The sequence below is a fragment of the Rhinopithecus bieti genome, unplaced genomic scaffold, assembly GCF_001698545.2.
Source record: "Rhinopithecus bieti isolate Rb0 unplaced genomic scaffold, ASM169854v2 scaffold_40377, whole genome shotgun sequence".
In the NCBI taxonomy this organism is placed as follows: Eukaryota; Metazoa; Chordata; class Mammalia; order Primates; family Cercopithecidae; genus Rhinopithecus; species Rhinopithecus bieti.
Window position 1 is genome coordinate 378029 of NW_016817076.1, and position 19163 is coordinate 397191.

General features: G+C 35.9%; 1 protein-coding gene across 1 annotated transcript in view; it reads right to left on the reverse strand.

The window, feature by feature from the left end:
- Window positions 1-19163, reverse strand: part of SLC4A10 (solute carrier family 4 member 10) — a 304764-nt gene that overhangs the window by 220477 nt on the left and 65124 nt on the right. Inside the window, 1 exon segment of the mRNA XM_017855802.1 lies at window positions 17906-17987. Within this exon segment, the coding sequence (XP_017711291.1) occupies window positions 17906-17987 (82 nt within the window).

Below are 19163 nucleotides of genomic sequence, written 5' to 3' on the forward strand. Positions count from 1 at the left end.
TACAATAAATACATAAAATTTTATCTGTCAATTTAAAAAAATATAATTTCTAAAAAACAATGAGGAAGCAAAAAGTTTACTTGGAGAAAATATAAAAGAGAACATTCAAAATAGTAATCTCGGAATACTGATATTCCAAAATGTAATTAATCCTATTAGGGTTGCAATGATTCTGGTACTGCTAAGATTATGAGTATTATCCCCCAAACCAAGAACATCATCACTTTCAATTATTATTTAATATTTATTCATTATTATCAGAATTTATATCAATTGCTATTTTAAATTTAAACATTTATGTGCAAAGTGGCCACAGTAATTTATTTTTCCCAAAGGGTTCTAGAGCTCAATCACCCTATTGGCAGCAGCAGTATCTAAACCTCCTTGGAGAATGAAGAATGTGAAATGGAAATTTGACTCAGTGTCCTCCGTGTTTGGCTCAGTACCCTATTAGCATTGAATTAATATTGGTGAGTGCTAATACTTTCTTTCTTTTTTTTTTTTTTTTTTTTTTAGATACGGAGTCTTGCTCTGTCGCCCGGGCTGGAGTGCAGTGGCCGGATCTCAGCTCACTGCAAGCTCCGCCTCCCGGGTTCACGCCATTCTCCTGCCTCAGCCTCCGGAGTAGCTGGGACTACAGGCGCCCGCCACCTCGCCCGGCTAGTTTTTTGTATTTTAGTAGAGACGGGGTTTCACCGGGTTAGCCAGGATGGTCTTGATCTCCTGACCTCGTGATCTGCCCGTCTCGGCCTCCCAAAGTGCTGGGATTACAGGCTTGAGCCACCGCGCCCGGCCTGCTAATACTTTTCTTAAGACATGTCCTAACTGACTCGTAGCTACACCTGTTTATATTGTGAGAGGACTTTATAGAAAGGAGATAACCTGTGAAGGCTATGTACTGTATGCAGCTGAGGAGTTTTAAGCTATAGTTCCAGGAGGGAGACAGGTGAAATAGAGATTTAAGAATTCAGTCAAAAAGTAAACTAAGTTGATCTCCTTCACAATGTCACCTTCATAGTACTACTCCCATACTATTAAACTCTTTAACTAAATAAGAACATATTTAAGTCTCAGATGTCTAGAAAATTCAAAACAAAAATATAGTGTTAATATAAATCTATGTGGTTAATATTAAGAGACTTTGGTCATTTGTGGCTTGTCTTAAAAGTATTAAATAATTTTCAAGAAAAATAATGATTAAAGGAACAAGTTCTTGCTATAAAACTTCCTCTTAATATGTATAGGATTGTATTTAATGTAATGAAAACAAGTTTCTTTTCATCTATTTTTTTCTCTGAAATAGTGATTGGTTGAAAACATTATATATACATATGCACACAAATACACAGTTCTCTGTATCCACAGAAAACATGTCATATGTCACATTAAAGAGAAAATATACCAAATAGTGAGTTATTATGCCTCTGAGAAGCAGAAAATCATACTAAACAGAGTTTAGTTATAAGGAACTATGAAGGGAGATTAACAATATGAGTTCCTAACCTAGAGATGTAAAATGTATAACTAAGACCCCCAAATTATGAAACTATACTTTTGTAAGATTTCTTAGCTCTTTGTTATTATCCACATGCAAACACATGCCTTTAAGTACTTGTAAACTGTCAAATAAGCCATGATCAAATTTAGGAAAATACTTCAGATTTTTCAAATTTACTTGGAAATAAAATACATGGTAAAGCAGAGTATAGATAATTACCCAGTTACCTCTCATTTCAAATAAACAAAATATCAGAAATAAATTATATACCAAAATAAACTGATGTGAGTCACATACACAGATTATGTGAAAAAATAAAATGATGAAACATGGAACATCTGAGAGTTAATTTTGGAACAAAAGTAAATTCTTATTTTAATCTCCAACTTCTATTTTGAAGTTCAGACGTACAAGGGCATGATGTGCAGGTTTGTTGCATAGATAAATGTGTGCCATAGTGGTTTGCTGCACATATCAACCCATCACCTAGGTATTAAGCCCAGCATCCATCAGCTGTTCTTCCTGAAGTGCTCCCTCCTCCCACCTCCTACCCTCCAACAGGCTTCAGTGTGTGTTGTTTCCTCTCATGTGTCCATGTGTTCTCATTCAACTCCCACTTATAAGTGAGAATATGTGGTATTTGGTTTTCTGTTACTGCTTTAGTTTGCTGAGGGTAATGGCTTCCGGTTCCATCCAGGTCCCTGCAAAAGACGTGATCTTGTTCCTTTTTATGGCTGCATAGTATTCCAGGGTATATATGTGCCACATTTTCTTTAGCCAGTCTATCATTGATGGGCATTTAAGTTGATTCCATGTCTTTGCTATTGTGAATAGCACTACAATGAACACATGCATGCATGTATCTTTATAATAGAATGATTTATATTCCTTTGGGTATGTACACAATAATGGCATTGTTGGGTCAAATGGTATTTCTGCCTCTAGGTCTTTGAAGAATTGCCACACTGTCTTCCACAATGGTTGAACTAATTTATGCTTCTACCAATAGTGTAAAGGAATCCTTTTTCTCCACAACCTCACTAGCATCTGTTGTTTCTTGACGTTTTAATAATAGCCATTCTGACTGGTGTGAGATGATATCTTATTGAAGTTTTGATTTGCATTTCTCTAATGATTAGTGATGTTGAGCTTTTTGTTTTTCCTATTTTGGCCGCTTGTATGTCTTCTTTTGAGAAGTGTCTACTTGTGTCTTTTGCCCACACAAAAGTAAATTCTATTATTTAAGACTTTAAAATAATTGTCTCTTACTTAGTTCTTATTCCTAGGATACCCATTGATAAACAGAACAGTTTATTATAAGATGTGTCAAAGATAGCTCAATAAAAGGCTGAAATTTACTATTGGCTGTATTTTCTGAAATGAAATATTCAGTATTAGTCCATCTCCACATTTATCATCCTAAGATATCCAGTGTTTGACAGGCAAAACCTACAATTTCAAATGAACCCTGTGTAATTAATTAACTCCACTGGTTATTACTAATGGAGCAAACACCCTTAGAATTGCTCCACCAGTTGACATTGATCCTATATTAGTACTACTAAGTTGCACAAAAATTAATCAACCAATAATATCAGAAAAAAATGGTTCTTTCTTTTTCAAAGGAAAACATTTGAAATAAGGAAATTATAAGACTTTTATTTTGTGGTACAGCAGACAAGATAACTTAAAGTAAGAGAACATGAGGCTATAATAAAAGTAGTCTCCAATGGGAGAGTGGGTTTCCTAATTATGGGGATAAATCTTAGTTCAATGGGAATTTTCTAACTCTAAAACTTTTGCTAAAACATTTGTAAAACTATTGTGATATGGGTATTAAATATCAAATTCCTTATTGCTTTATAATAGAATATTCTCACCTTTATAAAATTGTCATGAAAAGTCAGTAAATATGTACAAGTCTTCCTTGTGGGTTTGAATCCTTGCCATATCACTTACCAGTCAGGTGACATATTTAAGTTATTTAATCTTCTGTGCCTTAGTTCCCTTATCTGTGAAATGGAGATAATAATGTCCTTATCTCATAGAGTGACTTCAAGGATTAATTCATTCTCCACAATTTGACCTACCTCATGTAAAGATTTAAACTTTATATCCAGTCACATTTTATGCCCCGAGACACAATCCCAATGCTTTAGCCACATCATATTTGTCATTTCCAGAATATAACAGATCCTTCCTTCTTTGCCTTCTTAACACCTATTTATCCTTCAAAGCCCACCTCTGTCTCTGTGAAGACAACATTGATTTCCAGAAGTAGAATCCACTTTCTAATTATATTGGCAATTTGGTATGTACAGTCATACATAATGATGTTTCAGTCAAATGATGGATCACATATAAAACAGTGGTACCATAAGACTATAATGAGGTGAAAAATTCTTGTCACCTAGTGATATGGTAGCCTTTGTAATGTCACAGTGCAATTACTTTTATTTTTATAACTTTAGTGTAGTTTTTTTTTTTTTCAAGATAACTGACTAGGGATGTCAGACGTCAGTTTGTAGAAAGATCAAAGTTACAGTTGAATGGTCATGATCCAAATGGAAAGCTGAAGGAAGAGAGCCACGACCTTTCAGAGAGCCCACAGGAAGAAACTGGGGTGCAGACAAGGAAAGTAGCAAAAGTCTGGCAGACACTGTCCCGTGAGGAACTCGGAGTCCCATGTAAAGGGTAGGTTGGGGTGCTTCTCTGCCCCTCACTCCTGTGACAAACTGCTGGCTGACAAATTGTCACAGAACCCCTCTGCCCTTGAAATCCTAGGCAATGCAGTTGGTGGCAATTTGGGAACTCTCTGGGGTGGGAGCCTCAGGTGGCCAGCTCGTGCTGGTGTTCCCACATTCCCTTCAGGCCCTGAGAGAGCAGGTGCCACACTGGTTGTGCATTCATTATGGGCCACTGCCCTGTCCAGGGAACCTCAGTCCTTGTGTTGCCACACTACCAGATCCCCTGCAAACATACCTCAGAACCCGTTCTGACTTTGGCAACTGCAGGAGACTGGCGGGTCTCTGGGGAGCTGCAGGTTCCGTGGAAATCTAGGCCTCAGTGCAGGCCACTCCTATGGGAGGGCAGAAAACAGTCTGCCAAAGCCCCACTTTGGAAAAGGAAACACAGCCAATGGCTGAACGGGGTGGCAGTGGTGGCTGGAAACAGCCGAGGAGAGCGAGTCATCTCCTGCTCCCCTCGTGCACTCTTGCGGATGCAGCAGAGGCTTTTCCTGCTGAGGGCTGACGTGAGTGCACTTGGAGACAGCCTTTCCAGCACTCTTCGTGGCAGCTACACCTCACTGAAAGTGAGCCAATGCCACCCAGGCATGCATGAAGGGTGGGACCTGTCTCCCCATCCCTACACAGAATGGCAGTGTCCCAGCAATAAAGGGCAGACAAGTTAAAGAGCTATTTGCTCTGGCCCGCAGGAAGAGGCTCTGCCCTGAACCCATTTTGGTGGTAGCCACCAGAGGGGCAATTCTGCAGACCTCAGTTTCACTTTAGCCTGGGAGCCAAAGAGCAATGTCTATGTGCTGAAGATCATGAGCCCTGTGACAGAGAGATGTGTGATAGGAAAACGGACCACATTCCTGCCTGCCCAGGATGAGGGGCTAATGCAGCCCCCTGCCTCTACCACCAAGACCAGTTCACTCCAACACAAGCTCCCTACACTAACCTCAATTAGGACCGTGTCTTCATTCATCATTAGACTGCCTGAGGGTGAGTGGATTCTTACTCTTAAGCACCACCTACTTGACTGGAGACTGAATTGCAACACCAAATAAAAAACTTACTGTCAGAAGGGTATAGTACTAGTGTACAAGATAAGTTTCCTGAGACCTCTGCTCTCCTAGTTACACAGAAGATAGTGTGTTGGCGCATATGCCTGATACATGTCTACAACAAGCAGCATTTGAGAAAGCCACCACATAAAGGCTATCCATAACCAAGGAGCCCATGCAGAGTCTTGGCACAGTGAAAGCCCCAAAAAAGAAGCCAAGTAATCACACACAACATATACCACAGCCATACCCTCAAGGGAAAAAAGAATAAACATGCTAAAGTCCCATTCAAACAATAGCAAATTCAAAACTTAGAAGCAACAACTCCTTCGCATGAGAAGGAATCAGTGCAAGAACTCCAGTGGTATAAAAAGACAGTGTTTTAAAGCTAGCCAAAGGATCTGGCTAGCTTTCTAGCAATGGATCCTAAACAAAAAAAATGACTGATAAAGAATTCAAGATACGGATTCTAAAGAAGTGCAATTATATCCAAGAGAATGTTGAAAACCAATAAAAGAAACCAGAAGAACAACTCAGAAAATGAAAGAAAACATAGCTATATTTTAAAAAATAGAACTTCTGAAAATAAAAAATTCACAAAAGTAATTTCCAAATACAATTGAAAACATTAACAAAAGATTAGACCAAGTAGAAGAAAGAATTTCAGAGCTTAAACATTGTTCTTTCAAATTAATCCAGTCAGACAAAATAAATAGAAAAGCATTTTAAAATAAGCCTTTGAGAAAGATGGGATTATGTAAATTGACCAAACCTATAGCTTATAAGTATTCCTGAGAAAGAAGGAAAAGTAAGCAATTTGGAAAACGTATTTAAAGGAATCATTCAGAAAAATTTTCCTGATCTTGCTGGGAGGTAGACTTCCAGATAAAAGAAATTCAGAGAACATCTGCAAGATACTATATAAGATAAACATCATCAAGGCATATAGTCATCAGACTAACCAAGGTCAATGCTAAAGAAAAAATCTTAAAGAGAGTTAGAGAGAAGGGTCAGGTCACCTATAAAGGAAATTCCATCAAACTAGCAGTGGATTTCTCAACATAAACTATATAAGCCAAAAGAGATAGTGTCTTTGCATCAGATAAAGCAGCCTTCTCTCTCAGTCTTCACAAAGAGTTGGCCTCATATGGAAGATCCCCACCAATAAGTCCAGGCAGAGATTCTAAAGCCTCTTAAACCTATTGCCTGTTCAACTCATTTGCTTGTGTATTTATTGTAGCCCCAGGTGTCTAGGGTTTGCCAGGTCTTGTGAGTGCACCAGGATGAGTGAGACTGAATTCTTTGGGATTTCAGCCAATCCTTTGGAAAACCCCTGGAAAGTTTAATGTATGTACCAACTCTTTCCATCCCCAGGGAGAAGCTGAAAGGTAGGGATTTTGTTTGCCGGCTCTATGCTCTGAGCTAGGGAGGAAAAGCTATAGTGGCTACCATCTCTGTTTAATCAATCTAAGCCACCATCTCTGTTCTCCCCCAGGTGGCGAGATAATTCCACACCATTAGCACTTTAAGACAGAGAACATAGAAGCCAGTCCTTTGGGTAGCCCTCACCGAAGGTGGGGTATTGGATGCCCAAACCTCCTCTGGGAGAAGCTGAGAGCTGGGACTCTTTTCCCAGTATGGTGTTGCGTTGGGGGTAGAAATTTTGGCAGACAGCTGTCCTGAATATCCTCACCAGCTTCAATGGATCTCATTTTGCATTCGCCCAGGGTGCAGGAGCCCTTCAATTAGTTGCTGGATTTCCCACAAAGGGAATTTTTCTGTGAATTGTTCCTGAATTGGTGTGTTTGTGGTGAGGAGGAAGGTTTCCTACTCCACACATGGGTGACATTAATCTTCCATCATTTTTTCATTGACCATCTATGTTGCTCCCAGTGTCCCCAACTCTTCAAGCAACTGTTCTCACCTGAAGACTAATAGCATTAAACAAGTTTGTTTACCCTTGGCACATTTTTTTCAGCTACTATAATTAAACATGATTTCATTACCAACAGCAAACAAGTTCTTTTTCCTCGTATTTAAATAATTTTAATACATATATAGATATGAAACATTCATCTCAAAACCCAAGCAAAATAGTTTTTATATAGAACATTTTCTGGTTGATGTACACACAAGTTGAATATTTTTTTAAAAAGCATTGTACTGCATTAAAGGACATAAGTGGAAGCTGTTTATTGAATATGTTTATCAAGATTGACTCACCAAATAAAGCACACCACTGATACTTCCTCCTGCTTATCTGATACATAAAATGACATTAATCCATCATTTCCTGCAGTTTATGCTCCATAACACAGCAGTTGATTAGAAAAATGTAGTTACTTCTGTTTGAAAATGGAGCTGCTACTCTGTCCCCTGACTCACTTTGAAAATTTGTGGTTCCGAAAGCTCAAGATACCATTTTTACTCTTAATATTTGGCTCTGACCTGTGTAGCTATGTTCCTGCTTCTCGTTTCCTTTGGTTTGGCCATACTGGTGGAGAGTGGGGCTGGTGGTGTGTTTTTTAAGGTTGGGGGAGGGGGTTGTAATCACTCAGACAAGATTCTGATAAGTTCACATTCAGGGTTGTTTTGACTGAAAATTAGAATTTATAATTTTACAAAGTCAGATTATCCTTTTAGAGATGCATTTTTTTATTATTAAACAATGTAATCTCTCCTATGAAACAGAAAACATGTCAAATAATATCTAAATATTTTGGCACGTAAAAATTTTTATCCAGGTGCAAGCTTAATTTGGAAGAAATTGTAAAAACTATGTTCTATTTGCATTATTTCTGCAATAAGTAACTTTTCCTGAGAATGAGATTAAAGATATTAATAGATTAAATTGAAATGAAGAATTTTAAAAAATCAATAATTATAGAGCTGCTCTGCAAGGAAAGCATTAGAAATGATGTAAAAGTATATTTCAAAAAGGAGATCGTAATAGAATAAATAACTCTACTTAATTTACAATATAATAAAGGCTAAGGTTTTAAATTGCCTGAAACTGGTACTGAGCTTTTCATTAAGGCATGTATTGTGTGGGTGGACATTTTGATATCCCTGCTTAGAGTGTCACAGTCTTGTAAGGGCATACTTGGCTAACAAATGATCCATTCAGAAATGTACTTTGGTTGAAGTCTCACTGTCCTTTTGTGAGAAAACCCTGCTATAATGAGAAATTCCATTTTAAGCCTTCTAATATTTATGACTGTTGTCTTCTTGTGAGTCAGGAATATTGTGATGAGTGATTAGTCTGGTTATGTCGAGATATATTCTTTTCTTTTAGCATAGCTATAGTGTCATTACATAATAAATACATATTTTGTCATCTATTTAAATAAAATAATCCACACTCCACTGTGCCATAAAAGCAAGACAATCATAGTTAATTTTTCTCCTATTTTCTTGTTCTGACATGATGGATATGCACTGGTAATAAAAATAAATAAAATGTTGTATGCAGTAATATGAATGGCACTCAAACTCACTATGATTTGTAGTATACTGAGTAGCAGTGTGAACCAAAATGAAGCCACATATATTCTTTGTCACAATGACACAACTCTACCATTGTAGTGCAAAAACAGCTATAGACAAAATGTAATTAAGAACATGGTTATGTTCCAATAAAGCTTTATTAAGAAACATTAAAGTCTGAATTTCATGTAATTTTATGTCATAAATATTATTTTGATCCTTTCCTATCACTTTTAAATGTAAAAATTATTCTTAGCTCAAAGGCCATGCAAATAAAGGTGGCAGAAAAAAATTTGGCCAATAGGCTGTTGTTTGCCAATATCCTTGGCATAAGATTTTAGAGGCAAAATATTAGAAAGTAGAGGCCCAGCCCTAATTTTCACTTTTTTTCTTTATTTTAAAACTGTTTTCACTTTAGTTGCAAAATATTATAATTACAAGATATGCACTTACTATATTTGGCTTTTTAGTCTAAAACACTTGAAATTACAATAATTCTAGTTAGAAAAAACAATTTTAGTTATCTTTTAGAGCTCAAGAATGCACTGGGTGAAATGAGAAAAGTAGGAGAATACTGCCATTGATAGAATTATGTTGTATAATAGCTCAATGCTAGGTGCTTTACTTATATTATCTTTGAACTTTGGGTCTTGCTGTGGTTTGGATATGGTTTGTCCCCACCAAAACCTCATGTTAAAATTTGATGTGGCAGTGTTCGGAGGTGGAACCTAGTGGGAGGTGTTCAGTTCATGAGGGTGGATCCCTTATGAATGGCTTGGTGCCCTTCTCATGGTAGTGAGGGAGTTTTCACTCCTGCAAGATGGCATTAGTTCTCATAAAAATGGATTATCTCCCTCAAGAGCAGGTTGTTATTTCTTGAAGAGCAAGGATATTTCTTGAGTTTTGCCCTTTCACACATGGCCACTTCCATTTTGGCCTTCCACCATGTTAAGATGAAGCACAAAAGCCCTCACCAGAAGCCAAGAAGATGCTGTTGCCATAGTTTTTGAACTTCCCAGCCTACAAGACTATGACCTAGATAAACTTATTTTCTTCATAAATTACTCAGGTATTCTGTTTTAGCAACACAAAACAAACTAAGACAGGTCTATAGTGTACTATTTGGCCCCAAAAGGAAATAAACGAGTAAGCCAATTCTTTTTGCCCAAATGCAATAAGCAAAAGAATATCAACACGGGGCATTATTTCCTCTATTAAACTTTTGACTTAAAAGATATTAATATCTGCTAAAAGCAATATAATTTTTTTAAAGTATCTTTAAATTTAATTTGCAGGCCAATAATTTATTATTATTTTAACTTTTTCATTAAAGTTATACTTTTGTGAATTCCTGAATATTAGATTAAAATGTAATCAGATGTATTTATCTTAGCATATGCAACATTATTAGAAACTTCCCGTACTTATGTGTAAAATGTTTGAATATTTGATGAACATTAATTATGCATCTAATTACATTATAAATTAAAGTTATCGCACGATCAGTGACATATTATTGAAATATATATGAATGGCATTCAATGCAACACATTTTTTAGTACCTATCCAGTTTAAGTAAAAGTGCTGGATCCCAGGGAGAATGCAACAATGTAAAAGATGAAAATTTATCCCTCAATGAGTTTATAATCAAATAACAAAGATGTATAGATATGTAAAACAGTCATATAAGAAAAGGCATAAACTTTCATAAGGAGAGGTTAAGAGGAGAAAAATAATTCTTATTATCCGGGGAAAGATGATAACTCTTAGAAGGTAACACTAATGGATGGGCAGAATGAGCATTCTATTTCTGTGCAGAGGAAAACACTAGCAAATGAAGGATATGAGAAGGCATTAATTTGGCATGGGACAATACAGAAAGTTTTTGAACAGAAAGTCTGTAATAATATTCCTAATGTTTTACTACTTCTATGTTCTTGGACTGTAGAAAGTAGCAGAAATTATGTTATAAGCACTTGCTCAAACATGAGAAATAACATTCTCTCTCTCCAAGGAGGTTGTCTATATAACAATGATTTGGAAAAGAAATTCAACCTGTGTAAACCTAATGCAGGTTGTAACAAGTATAATGTTAAGAAACAAAGAGATATAATGAGTAAAACTGTTGACGTTCCCATACCATATGCAAAAATTAACTCAAAATGAATCAAAAACTTAAACTTCAAGACCCAAAACTATAAAGCTCTTAAAAGGAAACTGGTATGGTTTGGCTCTGTGTCCCCACCCAAATCTCATCTTGTAGCCCCATAAGTCCCATATGCTGTGAAAGGAACCCAGTGGAAGATGAGTGAATCATGGGGGTGGGTCTTTCCTGTGCTGTTCTCATGATAGTAAATGGGTCTCAGGAGATCTGATGGTTTTAAAAATGGGAGTTTCTCTGCCCAAGCTCTCTCTCTTTTTGCCTGCTGCCATCCATGTAAGATGTGACTTGCTCCTCCTTGCCTTCTGTGATTGTGAGGCCTTCCCAGCCATATGGAACTGTAAGTGCATTAAACCACTTTCTTTTGTAAATTGCCGAATCTTGAGTATGCTTTTATCAGCAGCGTGAAAATGGACTAATACAGAAACATAGGAAAACATTTCATTATATTGAATTTGGCAAAGATTTCCTGGCCATGACATTGAAAGCATAGGCAATAAAAGTAAAATATACAAAATGAACTGTATCAAACTAAAAAATGTCTGTGCATCAAAGGACACAACCAATAGATTTAAAAGGCAACATATAGAATAGGAGAAAATATTGACTAATCATATATCTGATAACAGGTTACTGTCTAGAATATATGAAGACCTCCTACAACTCAGTAACAATAAAACAGCCATGTTAATCTAATAATAATTAATTAAAATTTTTTGACCCTATTAAATTTTTTTAAATTAAAAAATTAATTTTAATATTTTTTTAAAGTTAAAAATTTGATAGGGTTAAATGTCCATTCAAGTCACTCGCTTATTAAAAAATTCGACAAAGGACTAGAATGGGTATTTCTCAAAGCTGATATACAAGTGAGCAACAAGTACATGAAAAGATGCTAAACATCAGTATTAGGGAAATGCAAATCAAAACTACAGTGGGATATCACCTCACATCCATTACCATAACTATCAAAACACACACACTCACACACACACCCCAGAAAATAAGTGTTGGCAAGGATGTGGAGACCCCTTGTGCATTTTTGTTGGGAATATAAAATGGTGCAGCCACTATGGAAAACAGCATGGCTGTTCCTCAAAAAATTAAAAATAGAATTATCACATGATCCACTATTCCCACTTCTGGGTATATCTTAAAAAGAATTGAAAACAAGATCTCAGAGAGATATTGGCATATCCATGTTCACAACAACATTATTCACAATAGTGAAGCAACTCAAAAGTTCTACAGTTGAAAGGACGGGAAATGTGGTACATGCAATGAGATGTTATTCAACTTTAAAAAGGGAGAAAATTCTGACTCATGCTACAACGTGACTGAAACTTGAGGACTTTATATACTAAATAAAATATGTCAGTCACGAAAAGACAAATAGTATATGATTCCATTTGCATGAAATATCTGAAGTAGGTAAATTCATAGAAACAGAAGGTAGAATGGTTCTTGACAGGAACTGGGGGCAGAAGAAAAGGGGAGCTATTGTTTGTATAGCAAGTTTCAATTTTGCAAGATGAAAAAAGTTCTGGATATTGGTTGCACAACAATGTGAATACACTTAACATTACTGAACTGTACACTTGCAATACTGATGAAAATCAGTATGCATCTGAGGAGGAATGGCAGAGTTTCTTCTCAAGTTCTGCTGCTTTTAAAGACCTAAAGTATGCATCAGTGTGGCCACAATAGAAACTTGTCACATCCTAGAGGATGATTGGACTACTTCAAACTCGACTTACTTGTAGCACCAATTTCAGCTAACATTTAAGATAGTAAATCTTATGCTATTCCTATATGATCTACATAAAATATTTTCAAATAATTAAGAAAATAGTCCCATTTTAAATAGCATCTCCTTGATTGGTAGTTGATCACTGCATTCAAAATGGCTGAAATTATAGCACATCACCTTTAGCTATTAAATTTTCTTCTCTTTATGATCATTTAAGTAGTTAATAGATCATACTATTTGGGTAAATTTACCCTTATGCCTGCAGAAGATAAAACAATGTTTATATCTGAAAAAAATAAAATATCCATTAAATTTTAAAAAGTGCCATCATTCATTCTGAGAAAAACTGGACAGGACAAAGGTGAACAATGAAGAGAGAACTGAGGTGAATAAGAGTAACTGAAGGGGCATTGGGTTATTTTCACTGAGTTCCTATAGAAATTCACATCACCTATCCATGCATTCACCCTGGAGTTAAAGGCTCAGTATTAAGTGGCATTCTTTTTCATGTTGTTTTTAAATCAGATTCACTGAGAAACAGAAACCGAAATGTGTCTCTCTTACCAAGACCTCCAACATACTTGCCACTTCCTGGTCATTGGGTTAATATGGTGAAACAACGTGATATTCTGGATAACATTCACTCATCCAAATCCCTTTGGACTCTATTATGATAGAAGGTAGGAGAGTTAACATAACCCTGGAACAAGACTATAAATATGTACTGTTGTACTTCCCACAGGAATGGTAACTACCCCTGGTACTCCTTTTCGATAATAATTGGGAGAAAAATGCATTTTCCAGATCAATAGCTGCATACCATGTTCCTGAGGCCATGTTAACCTGCTGTAGCCAAGATCCCACATCTGATACTGCAGCTGCAATTGGTGCTATCAGTTGGGTGAATTTGAAGTAGTCCATTGTCATCCTCTAGGATGTGACAAGTTTCTGTTGTGGCCACACTGACACATACTTTAGGCCTTTAAAAGCAGCAGAAACTTGAGAAGAAACTCTGCCATTCTCCCTCAGGTGCAACACTGATTTTCATTTACTATCATGGCCAAATCAAGTAGTTTAGAGTCCCCTAAGCCACTACAATAGTTCTTAACTCCACAAGTTAAATAATCAATATAGTGCTCCTGCCAACTATCAAGTACGTCTATAGGTACTATTTAGGGAACAGGGAAATGATCAATTGGAGGATCGGCTTCCCTAGGAAACAGATTCTGAGATATGTGTTCAGGGAGTTTGTTGAGGAAAACTGTCAGCAATAACAACACTGGAGGATTACGGGAATTTGTTTGGTACAGGGAAAGCTTGAAATTATGGTGCAATTGCAGTAGAGGTCTCAATTGATTTCAAATGGAACTCTGATGCTGGGACAACCCTTCAGAGTTGTCTCATATTGAGGCAAGGGGGCTAGGCTTTTGTAAGCCTTCATTGACTACAGGGTCATGTACTCATTGAATTGTACTCATTCAGTAAACCACAAGGAAGGCAGCTCCCATAGGCAAGAGGCAGCTCCTTTCAGCTGAAGGTAATTCCTGGGGAGGAAGTAAGTATAAGCCATCAAGCAGGCAACACCTCTGGCAACTGAGGAAATAAATACCTCAGTCCTTAAAGGGGAATATTGGTGGTTCACTGTAATATCCACTACTAAGGTTTCCAGATTTAGCAAATAAAAAATAATAAATAAAAATATTGCATGGGATGTTACCTGTACTAAAAAGTTGTTTATTTTTTACCTTAAATTCAAATGTATCTGGGTATCTTACGTTTTATCTGACATGTGTTAAAGGGCAAGTAGAAAAAAGAATTTTAAGGGTATTAATGTATTTCCCATTTTGTAATCTTATACTTAGATAGTACTCATCTCACATTGACATGGGAGGCCAAAAACAGAAATAGCTTAACCTCAACAATTTTTGCTCTACTCAGAATCCTGAAGTTGTCTGATTACAGGGATTCAATACCCTTCACTGTTTTTATTGCAGGAAATAGAAGTAGGCTTAGAAAGAACACTCTGGCAGTATTAAGGAGGCTGTATAATGGGAAAGACTCAGTCCAAAGTACATAGGAGAGAGAGGGCAGTAGAGCAGTGGCAGTGGGAATGGAAGGGAGAGGAGATGAGTAGAGACACCATTGAGATAGACTGAAAGAATGTACCGACTGACTGCATGATTTACAAAAATAGGAGGTTAATAGAAGAATTTAACAAGATTGTTTTCTTTCTATTTTAATAGGAGGAAAAGACATAAAAGTGCACAAGATATACATAAAATAAAGAAACAGACTTAGAGAGAGAAAATTATACATTTGATATATCATTTAGCAGAATGTATAATATACATATGAAGAAATTAACTAATATACCAATCTGTTGTTATTGAACAGGGGATCATTTCCCGTTAAATGTATTGCACCTGAAACTTTACAGATATTTTTAAACATCTGGCATTTCTACAATCTGTACTCAGGATGTTATATTACACCAGTAATTTTATTAAATAAATATATACACATAACTCCTGAGAAACACTCATTTTCAAATGTAAAATTTTAAGAGTCTACATATTTTAAAAATGTGTTTATGATAGCAATTCCCAAATCCATTTTATTTAAAATATTTATTGTGTATTAACTGCCTTAACAAAGAAGCTCTTTGAAAGTGGAGTTTTGTTCTTTTCCTTTAAATTGCACAAAAGGAGGATACTACAGCTTGAATGTGTCCCCAAGAGGCATGTGTTGGAAATTTAATCCCCAGTGCAACAATTTGTGAGGTGGGGCCTAATGGGAAGTGTTTAGGTCATGAGAGCTCCACTCTCAGGAATGGATGGATTAATGTGGATTATCAAAAGGCTTGAGACTGTAAACTCAATCTCTCTCCCCGCTCTCATCCTTCCACCTTCCACCATGGGATGATACAGCACAAAGGTCCTAACCAGATATGGACCTCCCAATCTTGGACTTCTCAATCTCTGGAACTGTTAGATATAAATTTATTTTCTTTATAAATTATCCAGTCTGTGGCACTCTGTTAGAGTAACACCAAACAGAGGATGAATTACCATAACACCAAACAGAAGATGAATTACCATCACCATTATCTCAATGATGCTACCTTTCTCCTTGGTGCTCTCCCACTTACTTATGTGATGTTCTGCTGCCAGCTGATTCTTGCTGAACCACAATACCCATCACTTCACTCTTGCACTATTTCCTGACTCTGGCTAATCGATCCAGAACAACTAATAGATCTATTAAATTTTTGTGTGCATCACAAGAGAATCCTCCATAGCATCTTCAAATGCTAGACTGTTTATTTAGTACGGGCTGTGTGTAAAACAAATATTAGAAAGTCAATATAAATCAGATTTTTTCCTGTTTTCCTTCAAAATTCTAAAATTCAATGTTACTTTGCATTCTATAGTTAATTTTAATCACCAATGACTTAATCACAGTTATTCACTTCTTGGATTCAATCACCCATTATTGAAATCAGTAAATAGAACAAAATCTGGCTAATCCAATTGTGCTCCACCAATCAGAAGTCTCTTTTAGTAAGCATTGCACACTGTTGTCTATATTTCTTAACTATGCCAAGCAAAGCATATGTAATATATGTAGGTATAACAATTAAAATGATCTTAGTAAACCCTATTTTTTTATTAAGTATTTTCCAACAAAAAGGACTATTTACCATCTTTAAACTCAGGATGATTTTTTCTTGGAATTGAGCATGTTTCTAGGCTACCACCTTGCGGTGTTAGGTTTTCTTGGTGTGTGTTTAGTAAAGATAGGGATAGCTTGTCATAGCATGACATAAATAGGAAGGTAAATATGTTGTTTAAAAAAATATAATGGCATTTCAAACCCAAAGATAATTTTTTAAATATTATCCATTACCACTCTAGATTTTTGAAGGTTTTGCTCCCTTAAATTTATGTAATGAATGTGGATAACATAGCAAATCAATAGGCCTACCCAGTAAGCATAACCTTCTTAGATCTGAGTATTATTGTGCAACAAGAAAAATGTCAGGCAAAGAGTCGATATAGTTGTTGAGAGTTGTTTCTAAAGGTTATAGTAATTCTCCTGTTATGTCAGTGTTGTGACTAAAGATAAGATTCAAGAAGAATTAATTTAATTGTACTATACATGGTTACATTACGAGGCTTAAAATGAAAAAACCCTTACCTCTCAACTCAGTGGTTTATTGGGAGCTCTCTCTGATGACTTGTACTTAAGATCACCTTGCTTTTACTTTTCAATCAAAAGATAACAAATACTATACCTTGTATCTCATTAGCAACAATGTCTCATTAGTGACAATTAGCTAATCCTGTATGTACATTAAATGTTGGTATAACAATAATTGACAATATTTACGCAACTCTTTTGCCAGGTACTATTCTAAGTAATTTTCTATTAATTCTCATAGAAAAACTAGGAAATGTATTCCATTATAATCCCTGCTTTAACAGTTAAGGACACTGAGGTGCAGAAAAGGTAACTAACTGGCTGAAGGTCCTATGATAAATAAGGGGCAGCACTGGCATTTGAATCCACTGCAGTCTGGTTTCAGAACTTTTACAGTTAACCACTGGGCCATACTACCTCCCTGTTGAATTAGTCATCCTTCTTCCTATTAAAGAGAACACACAAAAATTTGGTGCCTATATCTTTCCTATACATATGTGTGTATATATATATATATACACACACACACACATACACACACACATACATACACACACACACACACACACACACATATATATATGAGTAAAATGAGAATTCCAATTGTTCTTACCTCTTTTCCAGTGACAGCCTACTCTGACAACACAGGCTGAGTTAGATGCCCCTCCTGTCCTACATTCACCTCTCATACAGCACTTGATATGCTGATCTGTCATCATGTCTCAATTGATTGTAATTACATGAAGCAGGGATTATTGAAAGATTGACACAAAGTGCAGTGCTTAGAATATAGTAGGGGTTCAATAAATGTCTGTTGGATGAACTGATGCTTCTCATTGTTTTCAGGTCTGCCTACTGACATTCCAGACTATACCAAAACAATCAGATGTACCTCTCCCCAATAAGCTACCATTACTCTGATATCAACTTTTGCAATTCTTCACAATGTGACAAACTACATTTATCTTTGAAATACTTTTGGAAAGCATACCCAAGCTATCCCAAGAAAAAAGGTCTTACCTTCTAAATCTTCTTTCTCAAAGTGTGTTTTGAGAATAGAACGAGTTCCACCTCGATCCACAACTGCTTCTTCATCATTTCTCTGTTAAATGAGGATAAGGAAGATTAAATGATAACACACATATTATCTTAATTTCAAAAAACAAACCTTGATATAATCTGATCTTTCAAAGTTTAATTCAGTCACTTAAATCTAGTTGTTCATGAGTAGTCTATTTGATTATTAAGTGTTGGCTCAAAAAGAAGACTAAAATAAATTTGACCACATAGTTGAAGAAATATCATCTGTTTTTTTATAACATTGGAGGCAGTCAAACATTCCAGTTGGCACCATTTGTTAGTGAGATGAAAAACAAACAAACAAAAAATAGTTATCCCACCTATTTAGTAACATGCATTTTTATCCTTGATAAAGAATTCTTGTTAACAAGATGACATTTTGAACTATGCAAGGAAAATATGAAAATCAATAGTATTAACACCATTAATGCTATGGCAGGGTAAAATAATTCCACTGTCATTAAAAATGGGGTTGGGGGATCTAATCTCTTGAAAGCAATTAGTAGCAATTATTAGGTAAAAGGCAATTCTAATTACTTTGCTTCAATATAATGCATTTTATTCTAACTAAACAGTAAATTATGATCATGTGCACTAAACCTTCTAGTGTCTCCCTATATTTTCGCCAATTTAGAATGAGTGGATAGAAGCTATGTCTTCTGAGTACTAAACATATGCTCAAAATAATACAGTCACTAATTTGGTACTCAAAAAATAATGGAAGGGGGGCTGAGTATAATCCATTTTGACAATGCAGGAATAGACAAAATACAAAATTCTGAAAGAAATAAAATGTAAACTATTATATTTCCAACTTTTATCTGGTTGTGCACACCTCTATAAAAATTACCTTAAAAGTGAACACTGAACACTAAAGGAGAAATAAAAAGATAGACTAAAGGTGAGTGAAGCTTCCAAGATCTATTCCTGTCTATTCTGGTATACGACTAGTAGATAAAAGGTTTTTGTTTCTTCTTTGAAAGCCAGAGTATGCTGAAAAGAAAATTAAAAAAAAATAAATTTAAAATGTAAAAACTTTTTTTTCTTCTATCCATCAATACATTAGAGCATCAGACATTGGGGACCTGCCTTTCTTCCATTAAGGAAGAAATCTTTGACAGAGTGCCATAATATGTAGCAGTGAATACAAGAGTCATGGGAATCCAGAAAAGAAATAAATTACTGTTAATTTAAGAGT